The sequence below is a fragment of the Meles meles genome, chromosome 13 (genome assembly GCF_922984935.1).
Source record: "Meles meles chromosome 13, mMelMel3.1 paternal haplotype, whole genome shotgun sequence".
Lineage (NCBI taxonomy): Eukaryota > Metazoa > Chordata > Mammalia > Carnivora > Mustelidae > Meles > Meles meles.
The window spans coordinates 7964431-7980816 of record NC_060078.1 but is presented as its reverse complement, the minus strand read 5'-3'; the positions used below and the strand labels follow the sequence as shown (position 1 = coordinate 7980816).

The 16386-nt window shown below is 44.9% G+C and overlaps 1 protein-coding gene across 5 annotated transcripts in view; it reads right to left on the bottom strand.

Moving 5' to 3' along the window:
* Positions 1 to 1972: 1972 nt before the first annotated feature.
* Positions 1973 to 16386, bottom strand: part of EDARADD (EDAR associated death domain) — a 100667-nt gene continuing 86253 nt past the window's right edge. For all 5 annotated transcript variants that reach the window (XM_046027565.1, XM_046027564.1, XM_046027563.1 and 2 more), the window contains exon 6: positions 1973 to 2746. In XM_046027565.1, the coding sequence (XP_045883521.1) occupies positions 2364 to 2746 (383 nt within the window). In that variant the 3' untranslated portion in view covers positions 1973 to 2363. The remainder of the gene's footprint in view (positions 2747 to 16386) is intronic.

Below are 16386 nucleotides of genomic sequence, written 5' to 3'. Positions count from 1 at the left end.
CCTCCCTTAGGTTGCTCTTTCTTCCCATTGCACCTCTGTTCTGTGTGAGAGGAAGTCTCTGGAAATAAGGGAAACCTCCCGCCCTCCCCCCACGCCCACCCCCTAACGGGAATGATGGCTAGGGGTAGGGGTGGCGTTAGTACCTGTTATTTTGGGTCTCTGTCTGGGAGAGGTGGAGACCTAGAGACTGGAGGAGGAAGGGGCACGCTGAGGAAAGGGAGCCAAAGGGCTTTTCCCTCCCATCTTCCTCCCTCCCCACTCTCCCCCTGCTTCTACCTGGTCAGACCCCCCACCCCCACCCCCGCAGCCGGCTGGTGCTGAGCTGGGGTGACCAGTCTGCCAGGATGGAGATGGGCAGGGGGGAACTGTAATAAAAAGGTGGAGTTCCCCAGCAGCATGGAGAGGGAAGGGACTTCCTGTGGCACCTGGCCAGGCAGCAGTCAGCTGGACATTTGTCAGGCTCCTTGTACTCCAAGGGTGGCGGGATACAGGTGACAGCATCCCCCGCTGGGGATCACACCATACCGCACTGAATAATCACAACGCTTTTCCATTCCGCTTCCCTAACGGGTCAGGGACGAATGCCGAAAGCTCATCTGTATTTTCCCACAGCGAATTTTGGGCTAACATATGGGGGGGGGGGTGTCACATGTAGACTTAACGAGAACATGGAACATAAAATCAAATTCCTACAAGACTGGAGCCCCCTTAGTGAGTTCTGTATGATGCCTAGAGCAGGGCTGACGATAAATATTTAACAACCCGTCATTGGACATCAACTGCAGAAGAATCTATTATTAAAAATCTCCACCTTTTATCACTGGCTGCTCCTTTAAATACATCCTGTCACAAACCTGACGTTCATTGGATCAGTCAGACAAGGGAAGACGAGCTGGGTGCAAAGAACCCTGGATGAGAAGTGACGAGGAAATTTCTGTAGCTTTTCCTAGCGTAGAGTTTACATTTGATAGTGAAGCTGACTGTATGTATTAGCAACCTAATAAAAACCACTAAAACCGTCCATGGAAAAATACGCTGGTGGTTGAGAAAATAATTTTCTTTTGCGTTAGTCCTAATCTTTTTTGGTACTCCCGTCAATGCTCTTTGTCATTTTTGCTTATTTGAATTGAGGGTGTATACAGAATCCAACCAAAGTGTAACAAGTGCCTTAATTTTCTGAACCCACGGCCAAAACCAAACAGTGCCTTTTCTGGAATTGTCAAGCAATCCTTAATATGTTACCTTAAAAAATTGAGAAAATAGGATCTCTCCAGTAACAAAACCTTTCATCCTCCACACTTCACCTTCCTTTAAACCATCAAATAAGAACATCAAATATTGCTTGGACCCAATTTTTCATTTGGTTTAAAATCCTTTTAAGTGTGGATTTTGATACTGATTCCCTGTTCTCGGCTAAACGCTATGTAGTGCTTGTCAGTGGCCCTGGACAGGGGCTAGAAGAGTGGTTATACTTCAACCATGGGCCAGGTGATTTTTATTTATTTCTTAACTGAGCTTGATCTCAGGGGTGAAACATTCAGCCTTATCTAAAAGACATAAAAGTAATTTAAAAGTTAATTTAAAAAAAATCTTGGGTAACAAAGGGCATTTTTTGGTACTCTCTTTGTCAAACACCACGCCCAAGGTCCTTATTCCCTTGCTGATTCTGGACTCTGTCCTCCCACCACCAATTTTGCATTTCTTAGAAAAAAACACTTGGACGAATGCCATTTTTGATAGTGCACAGATTACCAAAGTATATCAATAAAAAAGATGGCACATACGGTCTGAAGGTACCATAATACCAACACTTCACTTAAGTACTTTATGACTGAAAAAGGTACAAATTAGGTTACTTCTCTGTGCTGTTTTCTTGTAAGCTGTGGGAACATTGTCCATCATGAAGGATCCCATGGGCGACGATCATGTGGGGCCATCAACAATCCTAGTTCTTATTTCAGGCTTCCACAGCATTGAAGGGAAAGGGCAATTTTATTTTTATCATGGCATGAATCCATTCCGATTGTAGTTCTTTGACTCCAGTCCCTACAGGAGTCTACAAAGTATCTTTCCTGATTCTGGATTCTGATATTAAATTAAAACCGATGTGCAAAACTAAACAAACAAAAATCCGCCACCAAAACATAGCCTCACCCTCAAAAAAAAAAAAACAAAAAAAACAAAAAACCAAAAAACAAACCACAACAGCTTCGGGGAAAACCAATGTCCACGGTTCCATCCATGTCCTTATCCTAAACTCTAAAAAAAAAAAAAAAAAAAGAAAAGAAAAGAAAAGATCCCTATTCCGCCTTAACTTGTGGTTGTCTCCAGGTCCAAAGAGGCCAGTGCGAAGAAGCAGAGGTCTAGAAGTTCCTGTGGTGGTCTCCACGCCCCCTCTTGGGCCACTCCTCATCCACCCACCTGTGCAGGACCTTCTCCACGTCAGCCCTGTGGTACAGCCTGCACAGCTCCATCAACTGACCCACTGGCCTCTGGCTGTTCCGCAGCAAGAACTCCAGGGTGGGGCTCTGAGGCCTCTGCTCCAGGAAACACAGTTCATCATAGGGCATGCCCCATTTGCTGGCAAAATTCCTCCAGTTTTTTACTGTCGGGTGACATGGATCCAGCTTTATCCTGATGACGTCAAGTAAGTCCTGATCATTGAGTAAGTCACTTATGGTCGGGGCCCGGAGTGAGCAGGAGGGACAAGTACAGTTCTCCTTGCAGGACTCGCCTTTGCTTACATCTGCGGGGACAAGCAATACAGCCCACAGGTCAGCCAGAAAGTGAACGCGTGTGTCCACCTCTCCCGTCCTCGATTTTCCTGCTCACATGCCAACAGCGCCAGTGCGCGTGTCGTACGGTGGATCTTATCGACACTCAGATACCTTCAGGATACTCATTCCTAGAGCCTCGCACAACGAACGGGGCATTCTTGACAGCCAAGGGATGGGTGGCTTTGCTGGAAGCACCAGTGGGGTTTTATATAGCTAGGTTCCCTTTCTTTTAGAGGCTGAGTCTCACATCGTGCATTTGCAAGACCGCTGGCTGGAATGTGGGTTGTGAGGAGTGGGGCTGTCTCTGGGGGTGGGTTCCCGGCAGGAGTCACACTCCACAGTCCCACAGGTAAACCAGCCCAGACTTGCCTGAACCTCCACTCTTACCCCTTCCAAGTTACAAGTTGGCCCTGACAGCTTTTTAATGCCGAACACCGCACAATGGGGTAGGAAGGATTGCACAGCTCTTTAAAAGGCCTTTAAACACATTCATACATTGAAAACTGGAATATCTACTCCATACGCATGTTTGAAATGGAGTGATTGATAACTGATAATGCCAGAAAACTTACTCTTTTAGATTTATGGCCACCTTATCATTTTGCCTTTATCTGTGTTTTCTTAACCCATGGGGCTGCCTTTGAAGGGGAGCCAGTGCCCTGAGGTGGGCGCCGTGGGATGGACGAACAGGAGGCTTCTGAGCTGAGCCTCAGCAAGAAAGGCACAGCCCCAGCCCAGAGGAAGGGCAAGCATTCTTCCATCAGTCATCTTTAGCCTCATTTCAAGGAAGCATGCTAGGGGGAGGATGAAGGAGGGAAGTGCTGGCAAGTCATTTATTTTTTTTTTTTTTTTAAGATTTTATTTATTTATTTGACAGAGAGAGATCACAAGTAGGCAGAGAGGCAGGCAGAGAGAGTGAGAGGGAAGCAGGCTCCCTGCCGAGCAGAGAGCCCGATGCGGGACTCGATCCCAGGACCCTGAGATCATGACCTGAGCCGAAGGCAGCGGCTTAAACCACTGAGCCACCCAGGCGCCCCCGGCAAGTCATTTATGATTAAGTTGTTAAGTGGTGTTTGCAAAACGTGGCAAGGGGAGTGTCTTAACTTCTGCATCAGCGCTGGGGCTCCCGACCCTTCTGACTGGGCATTGTAACGGCCAAAGGCTACACCGGAGATCACCGGCTTGGAAGATTCCAGGAGGCTGGTTACAATGACCTTTACTATACTGAGCCCTGGACTTCCCCATTTAGGAAAGTAAAGAATTTGGGGAAAGGGAGTATCTTCGGTGATCCAAAAGTAGAGAACCAGCCATCTGGAGGGAAGTACAAAAGATAAGATGACAAGAACCATAAAAATCCTGCTCCTACTCTTTGACCTACTCACATAACTTCTGGGATTTCAGCCCAAGGAGATAATCTAGAATATGACAGATTTTAATTATAGTTCATTTTATTTGAAAACAAATGCCAAAGGTAAGGGACAGTGGAATAAATTATTGTACTCCTTGATGGAATTTTTTTTAAAGTAATAAGCATACTTTTATATTTCTTTAAAGATTTTATTTATTAATTTGACAGAAGGAGAGAGATCACAAGTAGGCAGAGAGGCAGGCAGAGAGAGAGGGGGAAGCAGGCTCTCTGCTGAGCAGAGAGCCTGATGCGGGGCTCGATCCCAGGACCCTGGGATCATGGCCTGAGCTGAAGGCAGAGGCTTAACCCACTGAGCCACTCAGGAGCCCCTCCTTGATGGAATTTTATTTAAGTACCTATGAAGACTATGCAGGGACCCAGAAAACGCATGTGCTGTAATGTCAAGTGAAAAACGCAAGATGTACATAATGTGTGTCCTTGACGTTAGGACTGTGTGAAAACTCTGTTACTATTATTACGGAAGGAAATGCACAACAATAGTAATAACTATTGTTTTAACTCCTAGGATTGTTTCTGTTTCCCACACTTTCTCCAGGGGTGTTTTTTATCTCTGTGGTAACCAACACAACGTGTTACATGGACAAGCAGGTTGCCACCTGACTTTGAAGGTCACCTGGATCTCCTGTGGCTTCTAATGTCCCCCTCACACCAGCTCCCTTCGGATACAGCTGTCTCTGGAACTGGGCCCAAGTTTCCTTTGCCCCTTCGGACACTGTCTATTTCACAGTAGGGTGTATCCTCCCAGAAGTTGCCTTCTGACAGACAAACCCTAAACACCCAACCCCAGGTCCCAGCTCTAACCCTCCCCCTGTCACCTGGCTGCTGAGATCCCAGCCTGTCTCGCTCACTCCCGAGTCCTTGAGAGGCACAAGGAGGTGCTCCCGTTGGTTTTTAGCCCAAAGCTCTCCCTTCCCACACTCCCTCCCCTTGGTCACCTCCTCCACTCCCAAAAGCCCCCACTGTGCACTCCCACGAGAACGGAAGGCCCCTTCTTTTTGCATCTGTGGGACCGTGCAGAGCCCTTGGCATACAGCAAATGCATAAGCAATGTTTCTTGAATGAGTGAGTGACTGCATGAGTAAATAAATGAGTGCGGAGCCCTGCCTGTTCTTCTGGGCTCCACCATGACCACTGGAAAGCCCCTCTTGATGTCCAGATGACATCTCCAACTCAGGGGACCTAAAACAGTCCTTAGAAATGTCTCCCGCAAAGCATCAAAAGCACTTCGACTCCCCTACTGACATTTACAGCTTCATAGGTGTCCTCGGAGACTTTTTCACTGTATCCAACCAGTTACCATGTCACAGCATCCCCTGGAAGCTCTCCGTGCTACAGTTCCTGTCTTCCTTCCCAGAACTTCCTTAAAGATAACCTGTACTCCAAACACGCGGGACCCCTCCGTTCCCCAAACTTCATCCGGCCTGCAAAGCCTACCTCAGATTCATTAAAAGAAAGGCAAATACCAGCTCAGGGTAGAAAAACTGGAAGTTACAGACAATCACATATTTTCTATCAACTATTGAACATTTAAAGTTTTCCCAGGTTCTCATGACTAAGAGGAACAATTTGATGCAGACTTTTGCATATATATTTTTGGCCACACCTCTACTCATCACACCAGTAGTGGGATTATTGGACCCAAAAGTATAAGCTTTCTAAGGCTATCAATGCATGTGCTCCAAACTGCTTTCCAGAAATAAAGGTGATACTAATTTACACTCCAACCAGGGAACAGTGATGCTGCTTATCTCGCTCGACCTATGTCAGCACCGAGTGAACAATAGCTGTCAGTTTCACAGGTGGGAAATTGGGCCTCCTAATTCTTCTACTTCCATGTCTTTCCTGGTGTTTTCTCTCTGATCAGTTTTCTCTCTCCTCTCTCTCTCTCTCCCTCTCCCAGGACTTCCTCTGCGGAACTTACTCCATCCTATAAAATCCACCTCAGATTCACCGCTGGCATGAAATCTCCCTGGCTCCAGCCTGGAATGCTGCCTTATTCAGAATGCCATCATTTTATCTGTGTCTCCTAACTGTGCCTTGCGGTGAGATATTCTGCGTGGTTTTTTTGTTCCTTGCGACACCTTAAATGCCCCGAGAACAGATCCAGATCCTTCTGCAGCGTACTCTTACCTCTTAGAGTTTAAAAATGCTGCCTTAACAAAAACAGACACATAGATCAGTGGAACAGAATAGAGAGCCCAGAAATCGACCCTCAACTCTATGGTCAACTAATCTTCGACAAAGCAGGAGAGAATGTCCAATGGAAAAAAGACAGCCTCTTCGGTAAATGGTGCTGGGAAAATTGGACAGCCACATGCAGAAAAATGAAATTGGACCACTTCCTTACACCACACACGAAAATAGACTCCAAATGGATGAGGGACCTCAATGTGGGAAAGGAATCCATCAAAATCCTTGAGGAGAATGCAGGCAGCAACCTCTTCGACCTCAGCCGTAGCAACATCTTCCTAGGAACAACGGCAAAGGCAAGGGAAGCAAGGGCAAAAATGAACTATTGGGATTTAATCAGGATCGGAAGCTTTTGCACAGCAAAGGAGACAGTTAACAGAGCCAAAGGACAACTGACAGAATGGGAGAAGATATTTGCAAACGACATATCAGATAAAGGGCTAGTATCCAAAATCTATAAGGAACTTAGCAAACTCAACACCCAAAGAACAAACGATCCGATCAAGGGGTGGGCAGAGGACATGAGCAGACATTTCTGCGGGGGGGACATCCAGATGGCCAACAGATGCATGGGGGGGTGCTCCACGTCACTCGGCATCAGGGAAGTGCAGGTCAGAACCGCGATGGGATATCACCTCACACCAGTCAGAATGGCTAAAATTAACAGGTCGGGAGATGACAGATGCTGGAGAGGATGTGGAGAAAGGGGAGCCCTCCTCCACTGTTGGTGGGAATGCAGGCTGGTGCAACCACTCTGGAAAACAGCATGGAGGTTCCTCAAAATGTTGAAAATAGAACTACCCTATGACCCAGCAGTTGCACTACTGGGTATTTACCCTAAAGATACAAACATAGTGATCCGAAGGGGCACGTGTACCCGAATGTTTATAGCAGCAATGTCTACAATAGCCAAACTATGGAAAGAACCTAGATGTCCATCAACAGATGAATGGATAAAGAAGATGTGGTATATATACACAATGGAATACTATGAAGCCATCAAAAGAAATGAAATCTTGCCATTTGCGACAACGTGGATGGAACTAGAGCATATCATGCTTAGTGAAATAAGTCAATCAGAGAAAGACAACTATCATATGATCTCCCTGATATGAGGACATGGAGAAGCAACATGGGGGGGTAGGGGGATAGGAGAAGAATAAATGAAACAAGATGGGATTGGGAGGGAGACAAACCATAAATGACTCTTAATCTCACAAAACAAACTGGGGGTTGCTGGGGGGAGGTGGGATTGGGAGAGGGGGAGCGGGCTATGGACATTGGGGAGGGGAGGCGAACCATAAGAGACTATGGACTCTGAAAAACAACCTGAGGGTTTTGAAGGGTCAGGGGTGGGAGGTTGGGGGAACAGGTGGTGGGTAATGGGGAGGGCACGTTTTGCATGGAGCACTGGGTGTTGTGCAAAAAGAATGAATACTGTTACGCTGAAAAAATAAATAAAATGGGAAAAAAAAATGCTGCCTTACATGGAGCACTGGGTGTTGTGCAAAAACAATGAATACTGTTAGGCTGAAAAAATAAATAAATTTAAAGAAACAGAATGTTTAGAACAAAAAAAAAATGCTGCCTTACATCTCTATGTAACATAGCTATTCTCAAGCCGCATTAATAATGATGCATTAAGGGGGCACCTGGGTGGCTCAGGGAGCCTCTGCCTTCAGCTCAGGTCATGATTCCAGGGTCCTGGGATTGAGCCCCACATCGGGTTCTCTGCTCAGTGGGGAGCCTGCTTCCCCCTCTCTCTGCCTGCCTCTCTGCTTACTTGTGATCTCTGTCAAATAAATAAATAAAATATTTTAAAAAATAATGATGCATTAAGAAGTAAGACTTTGGGCTGCCTGGGTGGCTCAGTCCATTAAGCGTCTGCCTTTGGCTCAGATCATGATCTCAGGGTCCCCAGATGGAGTCCCGCATCAGGCTCCCTGCTCATCGGGGAGTCTGCTTCTCTCTACCCCTCCCCCCTGCCTGTGCTCTCTCTTTCTCTCTCAAATAAATAAAATCTTAACAAATAAAGAAGTAAAGCGTTAGCAGCATAACGGGACAGAAGTCTATTTATTTAAAAAATGAACTTTGTAATGGTAAAAGTGATTTCTTACTAAAAGGGTATAAGGAATATCTTGCAATTTTCTTTGCTTTTACATAAAGGTAAGGTCAAATGAACAATATTCCGTCAAATGGCTAAGAAAGCAGGTTACCAAAAAGTATGTATAATTCTGCTTTTGTAAAAACAAACAATATATAGGGGCGCCTGGTGGCTCAGTTCCGTAAGCCTCTGCCTTCGGCTCAGGTCATAATCTCAGGGTCCAGGGATCAAACTCTGCATCAAGGCAGGTTTCCTGCCCAGTGGGGAGTCTGCTTCTCCCTCTCCCCTTCCTCCCTCCCACTCTTTCTCAAAAATGAATGAATAGTATCTTTTTTAAAGAGACCAGAAAACAATAGTTATTCATATCCATGTAAAGCATATATTGTATACATATTCACAGACACAGAAAAAGCCTGGAAGCATGTATAACAAAAATGTTACCGATGGGTATTTCGTAATTTTCTATGATGATTGTGTTTCTTTGGATACTTCAAAAATATTTTTAAATGCCATGGAAAAAGAAAGGAGGATTTAAATCTTGAAGTCCAGAATTAAATGTATTGGTGCTCAAAGGTGATCTCTGGTATCACCTTTGTAAGATTCAGTGTTGGCAAGGCTTTCTCCTTCGGTATCAAGAAGAATAAAAACAATATAATAATAAATAATATAAAGAAGAAAGACATCAGTAAGGTTTGTGTAAAGCTCCTTTAAGCCCTCTGGTGTAAAAGAAGCTTTTCTTTGAACAATTACACTGACCATTTATTAGTTTGTCTGAAAATAAAGGATGCGCCAAAAATCTATCAGTGTTTTCCTTTCGTATTTTCCGCGACACAAACCACAAACCATTTATTGAACTGCAATCTCCACAAACTGCCAACACTCGTGAATTTAAACCTGCCTTTTAGAATCATAAACTATAATTAGCTCTCTGGCGGACTTAAGTGGAGAAACATGTTTTGTTTTGTTTTGTATCAAATATATTTTGTCCTGCCCTGCTTTAAACACCTATCCTGTAATCGTGCGCATAAAAGGCTAGGCTAGGTGATGCCTTGGGGAAGAAACAATTGTAGGGAGAGAGACAGACAGAGGACCAAAGAAGCTTTCATCAGAAATGGGGAAAAAATGGGATTATTATTATTTGATGTCTCTCAAAAAACAAGCATAGGATTGCTGTACAGTTGAAGCTCAGAAATTGTTTTTGCCAAAAGAATGAAGAAGAACTAGCTTTCTCCTCAGGAGACAAGGGACACTTGCTATTTTTAAGGACGTTCTACACCAGATGTGGGGCTTGAACTCACGACCCTGGGATCAAGAGTCACTGTCTCGGGGCACCTGGGTGGCTCAGTGGGTTAAGGCCTCTGCCTTCAGCTCAGGTCATGATCCCAGTGTCCTGGGATCAGGCCCCGCATCCGGGCTTTCTGCTCAGCAGGGAGCCTGCTTCCTTCTCTCTCTCTGCCTGCATCTCTGCCTGTCAAATAAATAAATAAAATCTTTAATTAAAAAAAAAAAAAAAGAGTCACTGTCTCCCCACTCAGCCAGCCAGCCAGGTGCTCCCGGTTGACTTGTTATTATTGTGTGATGAGTCTTAGGACCTGAGGAGAGAAAGTTAAAAGGAAAGGGAATATTGCTGATGTCTCCTCGTGATAAACAGATATGGATGGAAACCAATTCAGCATTGGTCTTAAAACACAAGAGAATGGATTGATTCTAGATTTTAGGGAGGAGAGGAGAGGGCTCTTTCAAAAAGGAAGTTACTGATGTATAAGAAGTCACTCAGATTCTCTAACGAGAGTCCCCACTTGCCATATTTTGGTGCTTGACTTGTGTGTCTTCTGCTGAGGCAAAGCCAGAACAGAACACATCATTGTACGTACATATGTACGATGATTCCTTATTCTAGAGGCCAAAGCCCTAGATTCGCTCTCTGTGAGTCTAGTCTGAGTACCAACTTACACTTGGGGAGAATTTTCCAGGGGAGGAAGCGCTCAGTGTCTCTGCATCACACCAACTGTCATTTATGGAAGGGCTACCATATGACCACTGCGGCATGGAACACTTGATCCTGTTTCATTCTGACCTGTGTCACTGGGGCTCATCAAATCTCAGTGCTCCAACCTCCTAGAGCTTGACTTCTCCAGGCTAACCCTCCACAGACTTCAGATTCCTCATCCCTAAAATGAAAATGGTAATCTCTATATCTCATGAATTAAATGTGATACGGGATGTGAAAGCATTTTTGTCAGGTCTTATAAAGTAAAGATAATAGGGTTTTTTTTGTTTTTGTTTTTTGTTTTTTTTTGGTAAGGACATTGGGAAGAAAAGAGTCCCTATGTAGTCTGGCCTCTGCTGATACCTCCCAGCTCACTTCCTCCTCCATTGCTCTTCTCTGCCTGCCCTCGTCCCTAGGTTGCTAAGCTCAGGCCTGCCTCAGGACCTTTGCACCAGCTAGCTTTTCTACTTGGAGTCCTTTTCCTCAGATCTTCACACAGCTGGCTTCTTTGCATTGTTCAGGTGTCCACGTACCTCTTCGGCTAAAGCAGCATCATCCCCAGGCAAAAATCCCATTACCCTCGTTTATTTCCTCAAGGCACACCAACCACCATACATAATGCCTTATTTGTGTTTATTGCCTGTCACTCCCATCTCGTTTATAACCTCCAAAAGGAAAGAGACTTTTGTATCTAATGTTGCCATTTCATCCCAGCCACACAGTAGGTGCTCAGTAATTTTTGTTGAGTCAATCAAGTGAATGAAGAATCTGTCATAGAGAAATAGTCCAATCAGAAACCTCTGGGCAGACTGAGAGCTATCTGGAAAATTTCAGATCAACCAAACTTTTTTTTTCTTTTTTAGTGCTGAGCATATACAGGGCAGAAGAATGATGCGTGGTCGCTATGCAGGAGTAGCCTGTGTACCACAGAGATTAGGAACAGCTGTAGAGGCGTGCCAAAGGACTGTCAGTACCAGCTAGCAGGATGCAGGTGTGCAATTTGGACAGGTAACTGAGCTCTCCGAGGCCATATCCTCACTCTTTGAACAGGGACAGTGAGGTCTGTTTCACAAGGTTGTTGTAAGGATTGCGTGAGATCGATTAAAGTCTCAACCCATGGCATGGTGGGCAGGCAACAAAGGGTTCATAGCTTTGGGTAAGGAAGCACAACCAACAGCCTTTTTTAAAGCCGTAGTTCTCGACCTTGGCCACAAGATGGAACTCCTCCTCCCGGCAGAACCCCCGCCCACACTCCTAACCCTCTCGCCCCACCCACCGAAATCCTTATTTAATTGGTGCAGGAGGGACTTGGGAATTTTTAAAGGGGGCTGGGAATTCTAAAATGCAGCCAGGGTTGAAAACCATTGCCTTAAAGACATCCGCGGAGTAAGTTCTTGGGCAGAACTTGGCCTGCCACAATTCCATGTTGGAATCAGAGCTACTTTTCTTTGAGAGAGGGTGAGTCTGTTCCCTGATTAGGTCTTTGAAGAGATAACATTTCCCCACACTCAACGGTGATGAGTGGATTTTCCTGTGGGGTGCTTTCTGTCCTCTCCCCTACTCTTCCTCCTCGCTCAGACACACATTTACACAGACTTTAAAGAAGCCTTCAGGATTCCAAATGTTTGCCGACAAGGCGTGGCAATGACATTTAAAACGACAGTGAGAAGTTCACATCCAACGGTGCAGTGTCTAAGTCCGGTATGGGGCTGGCGGGTTTGAAAATACTGGTCAATTAACAGTTAATTGTGAATTGGAACAAGACTCAGGATTCACAAAGGTCATGATTACTTGAGCCTAGAGATTGGCTCCAGTCAGGCTGCTGGCAATAGATCACAGATTGACTTAATGTGTCTCCCTGCAGGGTGGATGCCGTTCTATCTTGTACACTCTGCGATTTCGAGAACTATTACCACACGGGTGTTTCCCTCCGGTGTGCTCAGGACCGCTGTGGGCTCTTAGATCATTTATAATAACGTTCGGCAGGGTAACGAGGGCTTGAGTTAATGCAAACAATTAAACGGTAAACATTTTTTTATTGGCAACTTTGCAAACAGCACAATATTGTGGTCCTGAAGTAAAATAAATCCATCCCAGGTGTTTATAAATTATCAGATTTGGAGCTTGCAGAATACCAACAAAATGTCAGCATGGTGTCAAACACTTCTGCAGTTACGTATAAACGTGGGCCTTTTTTCTGTGTGTGTGTATGTGTGGTTTCCAGTGTGGTTGGAAATAAATACATTTAAAATGTCAGTTGATGGCTTTGATATATCACTAGGGCACACAGACACTGCATTTTTCATTGGAGGTAGTTTATATGCTCTGAGCTGGAATATGATGAACTATTTTTATCTCCCAAGAAACTAACCCAAGGGCTTTTGGTGGGCGTTTGATCTCTTAACCAGAGGGAAAAAACAATGCAATTTCATTCTCTCTCTCTCTCCCTGAAACACGCTTTTAAGGAGACATCAAGTTGGCAGCAGCACTGGGGAGTCTCACTGACAGACTGGAAGGATCTGGGCTCGGAGAGCAAGCCGTGCCTTGATTTTGTCATCTAACATAGCCGGAGTGTAGGAGGCACCTGAAGAAAAAAAATTCAGCACAGATTGCCATTTGGGTTCTGAAACTAGGGGACACAAACGTAGGAACAAAGCGTCCCGTAATGGACCCAAGTTGAAAAAATGTAACAGTCGTATTTGACCTTCATTTCTGTGGGGCAATTAGGTTTAGGTTGGGCAAGTGCTGAATGATGCAAGGTCGCCAGAAAGTTATCCTTGAGAAACTGGCCAGGTGTCGAGAGCAGGTGGGTTGATGTATTAGTCTAGGACACCACAGTGAGGGGCTTCCTTCTCGTGCTCTGACCTCCCGTGGGCATTTGCTTCCCCAGGCACTGGCCCCAGGAAGGAGGCTGTGCTTTTCTAGTGCTGGGTCATTCTGGTTGGTATTCTTTTTCTTTCCTTGTTTATAAACTGTCAGCTGTCATTTCTCATGTCTGTCTAATCCCTCCCTCTGTGGCAGTACCTTCCATTCTCCCCACATTGCTTGTTTTAACCAGCTATAAGCGGGATCACAGATCACTGAGGTTTTCAAAGACAAGAATAAAATATGATCCAGGCTCTGAGTTCAGGCCCAACGGCCTGATCTAGGGAAAGCAGCGAGCTTTTTGTGGACGGTATTACAGCAGTTTAGAGACTGACTTTGGGGGCGGAGGTTGAGGGGGGAATGCGCGGGCTTTGGCTTTCTCCCAGGTTAAGACTGTATCTGAGATAGTTGACCCTGACCCCTCTGTGTGACACTTCAGCATTCCAAGTGTAGACGACCCGGGCAATGCTTCTGACTAGTAGAGAGGCAGCCTGGTGTGGTGTTTGGGACTGAGCTCCCACTTAGGACTCCTGGGAACCCAGCATCAGCCAGGTGACCCAGCACCAGCCACGTGACCCAGCACGAGCCGCATGACCCAGCATCGCTTCTGTAACCCCCACCTGGTGAGGAAGACAAGTTTGGAACTGTCATGGGCAGTTCTTCTAAGCAGCTCTTTAAAGTGCTTAGAACAGGGCCTGGTATACGGTAAGTGCTAAATTCGTGTCTATAACTAAAATGATAAAATAAAGCTTACTTAAGGAGTTACTCTCACTCAAAGACCAAAATATGCGGATCAGCTTTTGCCAGTTTATCCAAGAGCAAAGCCACTAAGTCTGTGTCTCTCATCCTTTTGTTTATGAAAAACAAAAACAAAAACAAAATCCAACCAAACACCTGAACACTCACTCTCATGTGCAAAGCAGCAAGTTGGGTGTGAAAGGTTTTGACTTCAAGAGCATCACCTGCTCTCAATCAGTTTACCTGCGGTCACGTGAAAAGTTTATTCTCTGCAAAAGTCTTCCATTTCATTTGGACACGGGTAAAATTTTTTAAGAGACAATTGAAATTTGGTTAAAGTTAATCCATTAGTCAATAACAACCTTGAATTATAAAGGTTTATAGATATTCCTAAATAACATACTTTATCCATTTTCATTTTAGCTCACATCCCACGTTAGTGTATAGGGTGTTAGTCTTTTAAAAGTTTAAATACAGATTTTTTTTTTTTTTTTAGTTAGAAAAGAAATATGTGCTAATTGCAGAAAATCTGAAAATTCAGATGAGCATCAGGGAAAAAGAATTCATGTTCTTACCACCGAGGTCACTCAGTAGCCTTTTGTGGATTTCCTTGGTTACTTTACATCTTGGGTTTACATCTGATCATTTGTTATATACACTTTGTATATACAAGTTAAAGCTTGGGGGGAGAGATTTTTTCTGATATCTACTAAAGTTAGAAATTTTAAAAATATAGGAGAGTGGAAAAAAAAACAAAAACTGACTGCTTGGATGCAAACTTTTGCTTTCTCTACCTCACATTACCCAGCTAGTGCTTCTAATTGAAGCATTTGTGGAAGGGGGATAATTCCTGGCCAGAGGTCCCAGCCTCTGGTAGCGGTGGGGAGGAACTTGCCAGGGAAGGCAAGTTCCAGTGGGGTATCCAGATGGGACACTGACCTTGGCCCTGTCACGTGAAACCTGGTGGGAAGGCACCACTGCAAATTCAGCTAGCTCCCTTTCCCCTCTGACTTCTCTAATCACAGCAGGGTAGTGGCTGGACTAAAACCAGGATTCCAACTTCTGCCTCCCAGAGCTGTATTTTTGCTCTGGAACCCACACAGTAAGTCCTTAATACATAAAAATCTACTGAATGAAAAAAAAATCACCTAGAATCTCACTACCCAGAGATAACTGTTGTTAACATCATGTTTCTTTCCTTCTTTTTTTTTTTAAGTGAAGCCCAATATAGGGCCTGAACTCATGACCCTAAGATTGAGACCTGAGCTGAGATTAAGAGTGGAATGTGAACTGACTGAGTCACCCAGGTGCAGCTCACATCATGTTTCTAAGGGGATAAAGAAAGTTGTGTTGTACACCCCATGTTCTGATTTTCAGCAGAGTTACACGGGCACAGTCTAGGTAGGATCAGGGAGAGATTATCTTGAAGGTGTTAGGGTCCACCACCCTTCCCCTAAAAAAGAAAGATACATAATCCTGATGAGTCAGATCCTTTGATATGTGTTTCTTAAAGTACAGAAAACATTAGGGAGGTTTTTATGTTTTTTAGTTATTCTTTTTGGTAGCTTATTTTAATGCTCACTCCAGATTTTCTCCATGATGAATTAATTAGAAATCTGAAGATTGGGCGCCTGGGTGGCTCAGTGGGTTAAAGCCTCTGCCTTCGGCTCAGGTCATGATCCCAGGGTCCTGGGATCGAGCCCCACGTCTGGCTCTCTGCTCCGCAGGGAGTCTGCTTCCTCCTCTCTCTCTGCCTGCCTCTCTGCCTAGTTGTGATTTCTCTCTGTCAAATAAATAAAAAAATATTTAAAAAAAAAAAAAAAAAAGAAATCTGAAGATTGCCAAAGTTTCCAGCTTACAGTAACAAGTGGGGAAGGAGAAAGATCTTAGTGTTTCCCTTGTTAAACACACCATCAGGAGACCAGGTCAAGCATATGGCCGGTGCGGGAGGGGATCTTTGGCTCACTGAGCACCCCTGCACCGAGAGGGCAGTGGCTTGGCCCTTCCCACATGGACTACTTGGCCCCAGCCCCGTGGCTTTCTTCTAGCTGGCAGTTTTCCATCAGTGCCAAGGCTCCCAGGACTCTCAGAGAAGAGGCTCTGCTCTGTTCTGTTCCCTGCTCCTAAACTTTTCCTACTGAGAACCCAGCTGAGCCCCTCACGTAGGGTCAGCTCAGAGAAAGTACTCTTTGAAGGCTTTTGTGAGATCTGGTTAATATTTCCTTCCAGTTCCCCTTGGCCTGTGGTTGGAAAGTTCCTCTAACCTGTAATACGGACTTTTAAAGTTAATGAT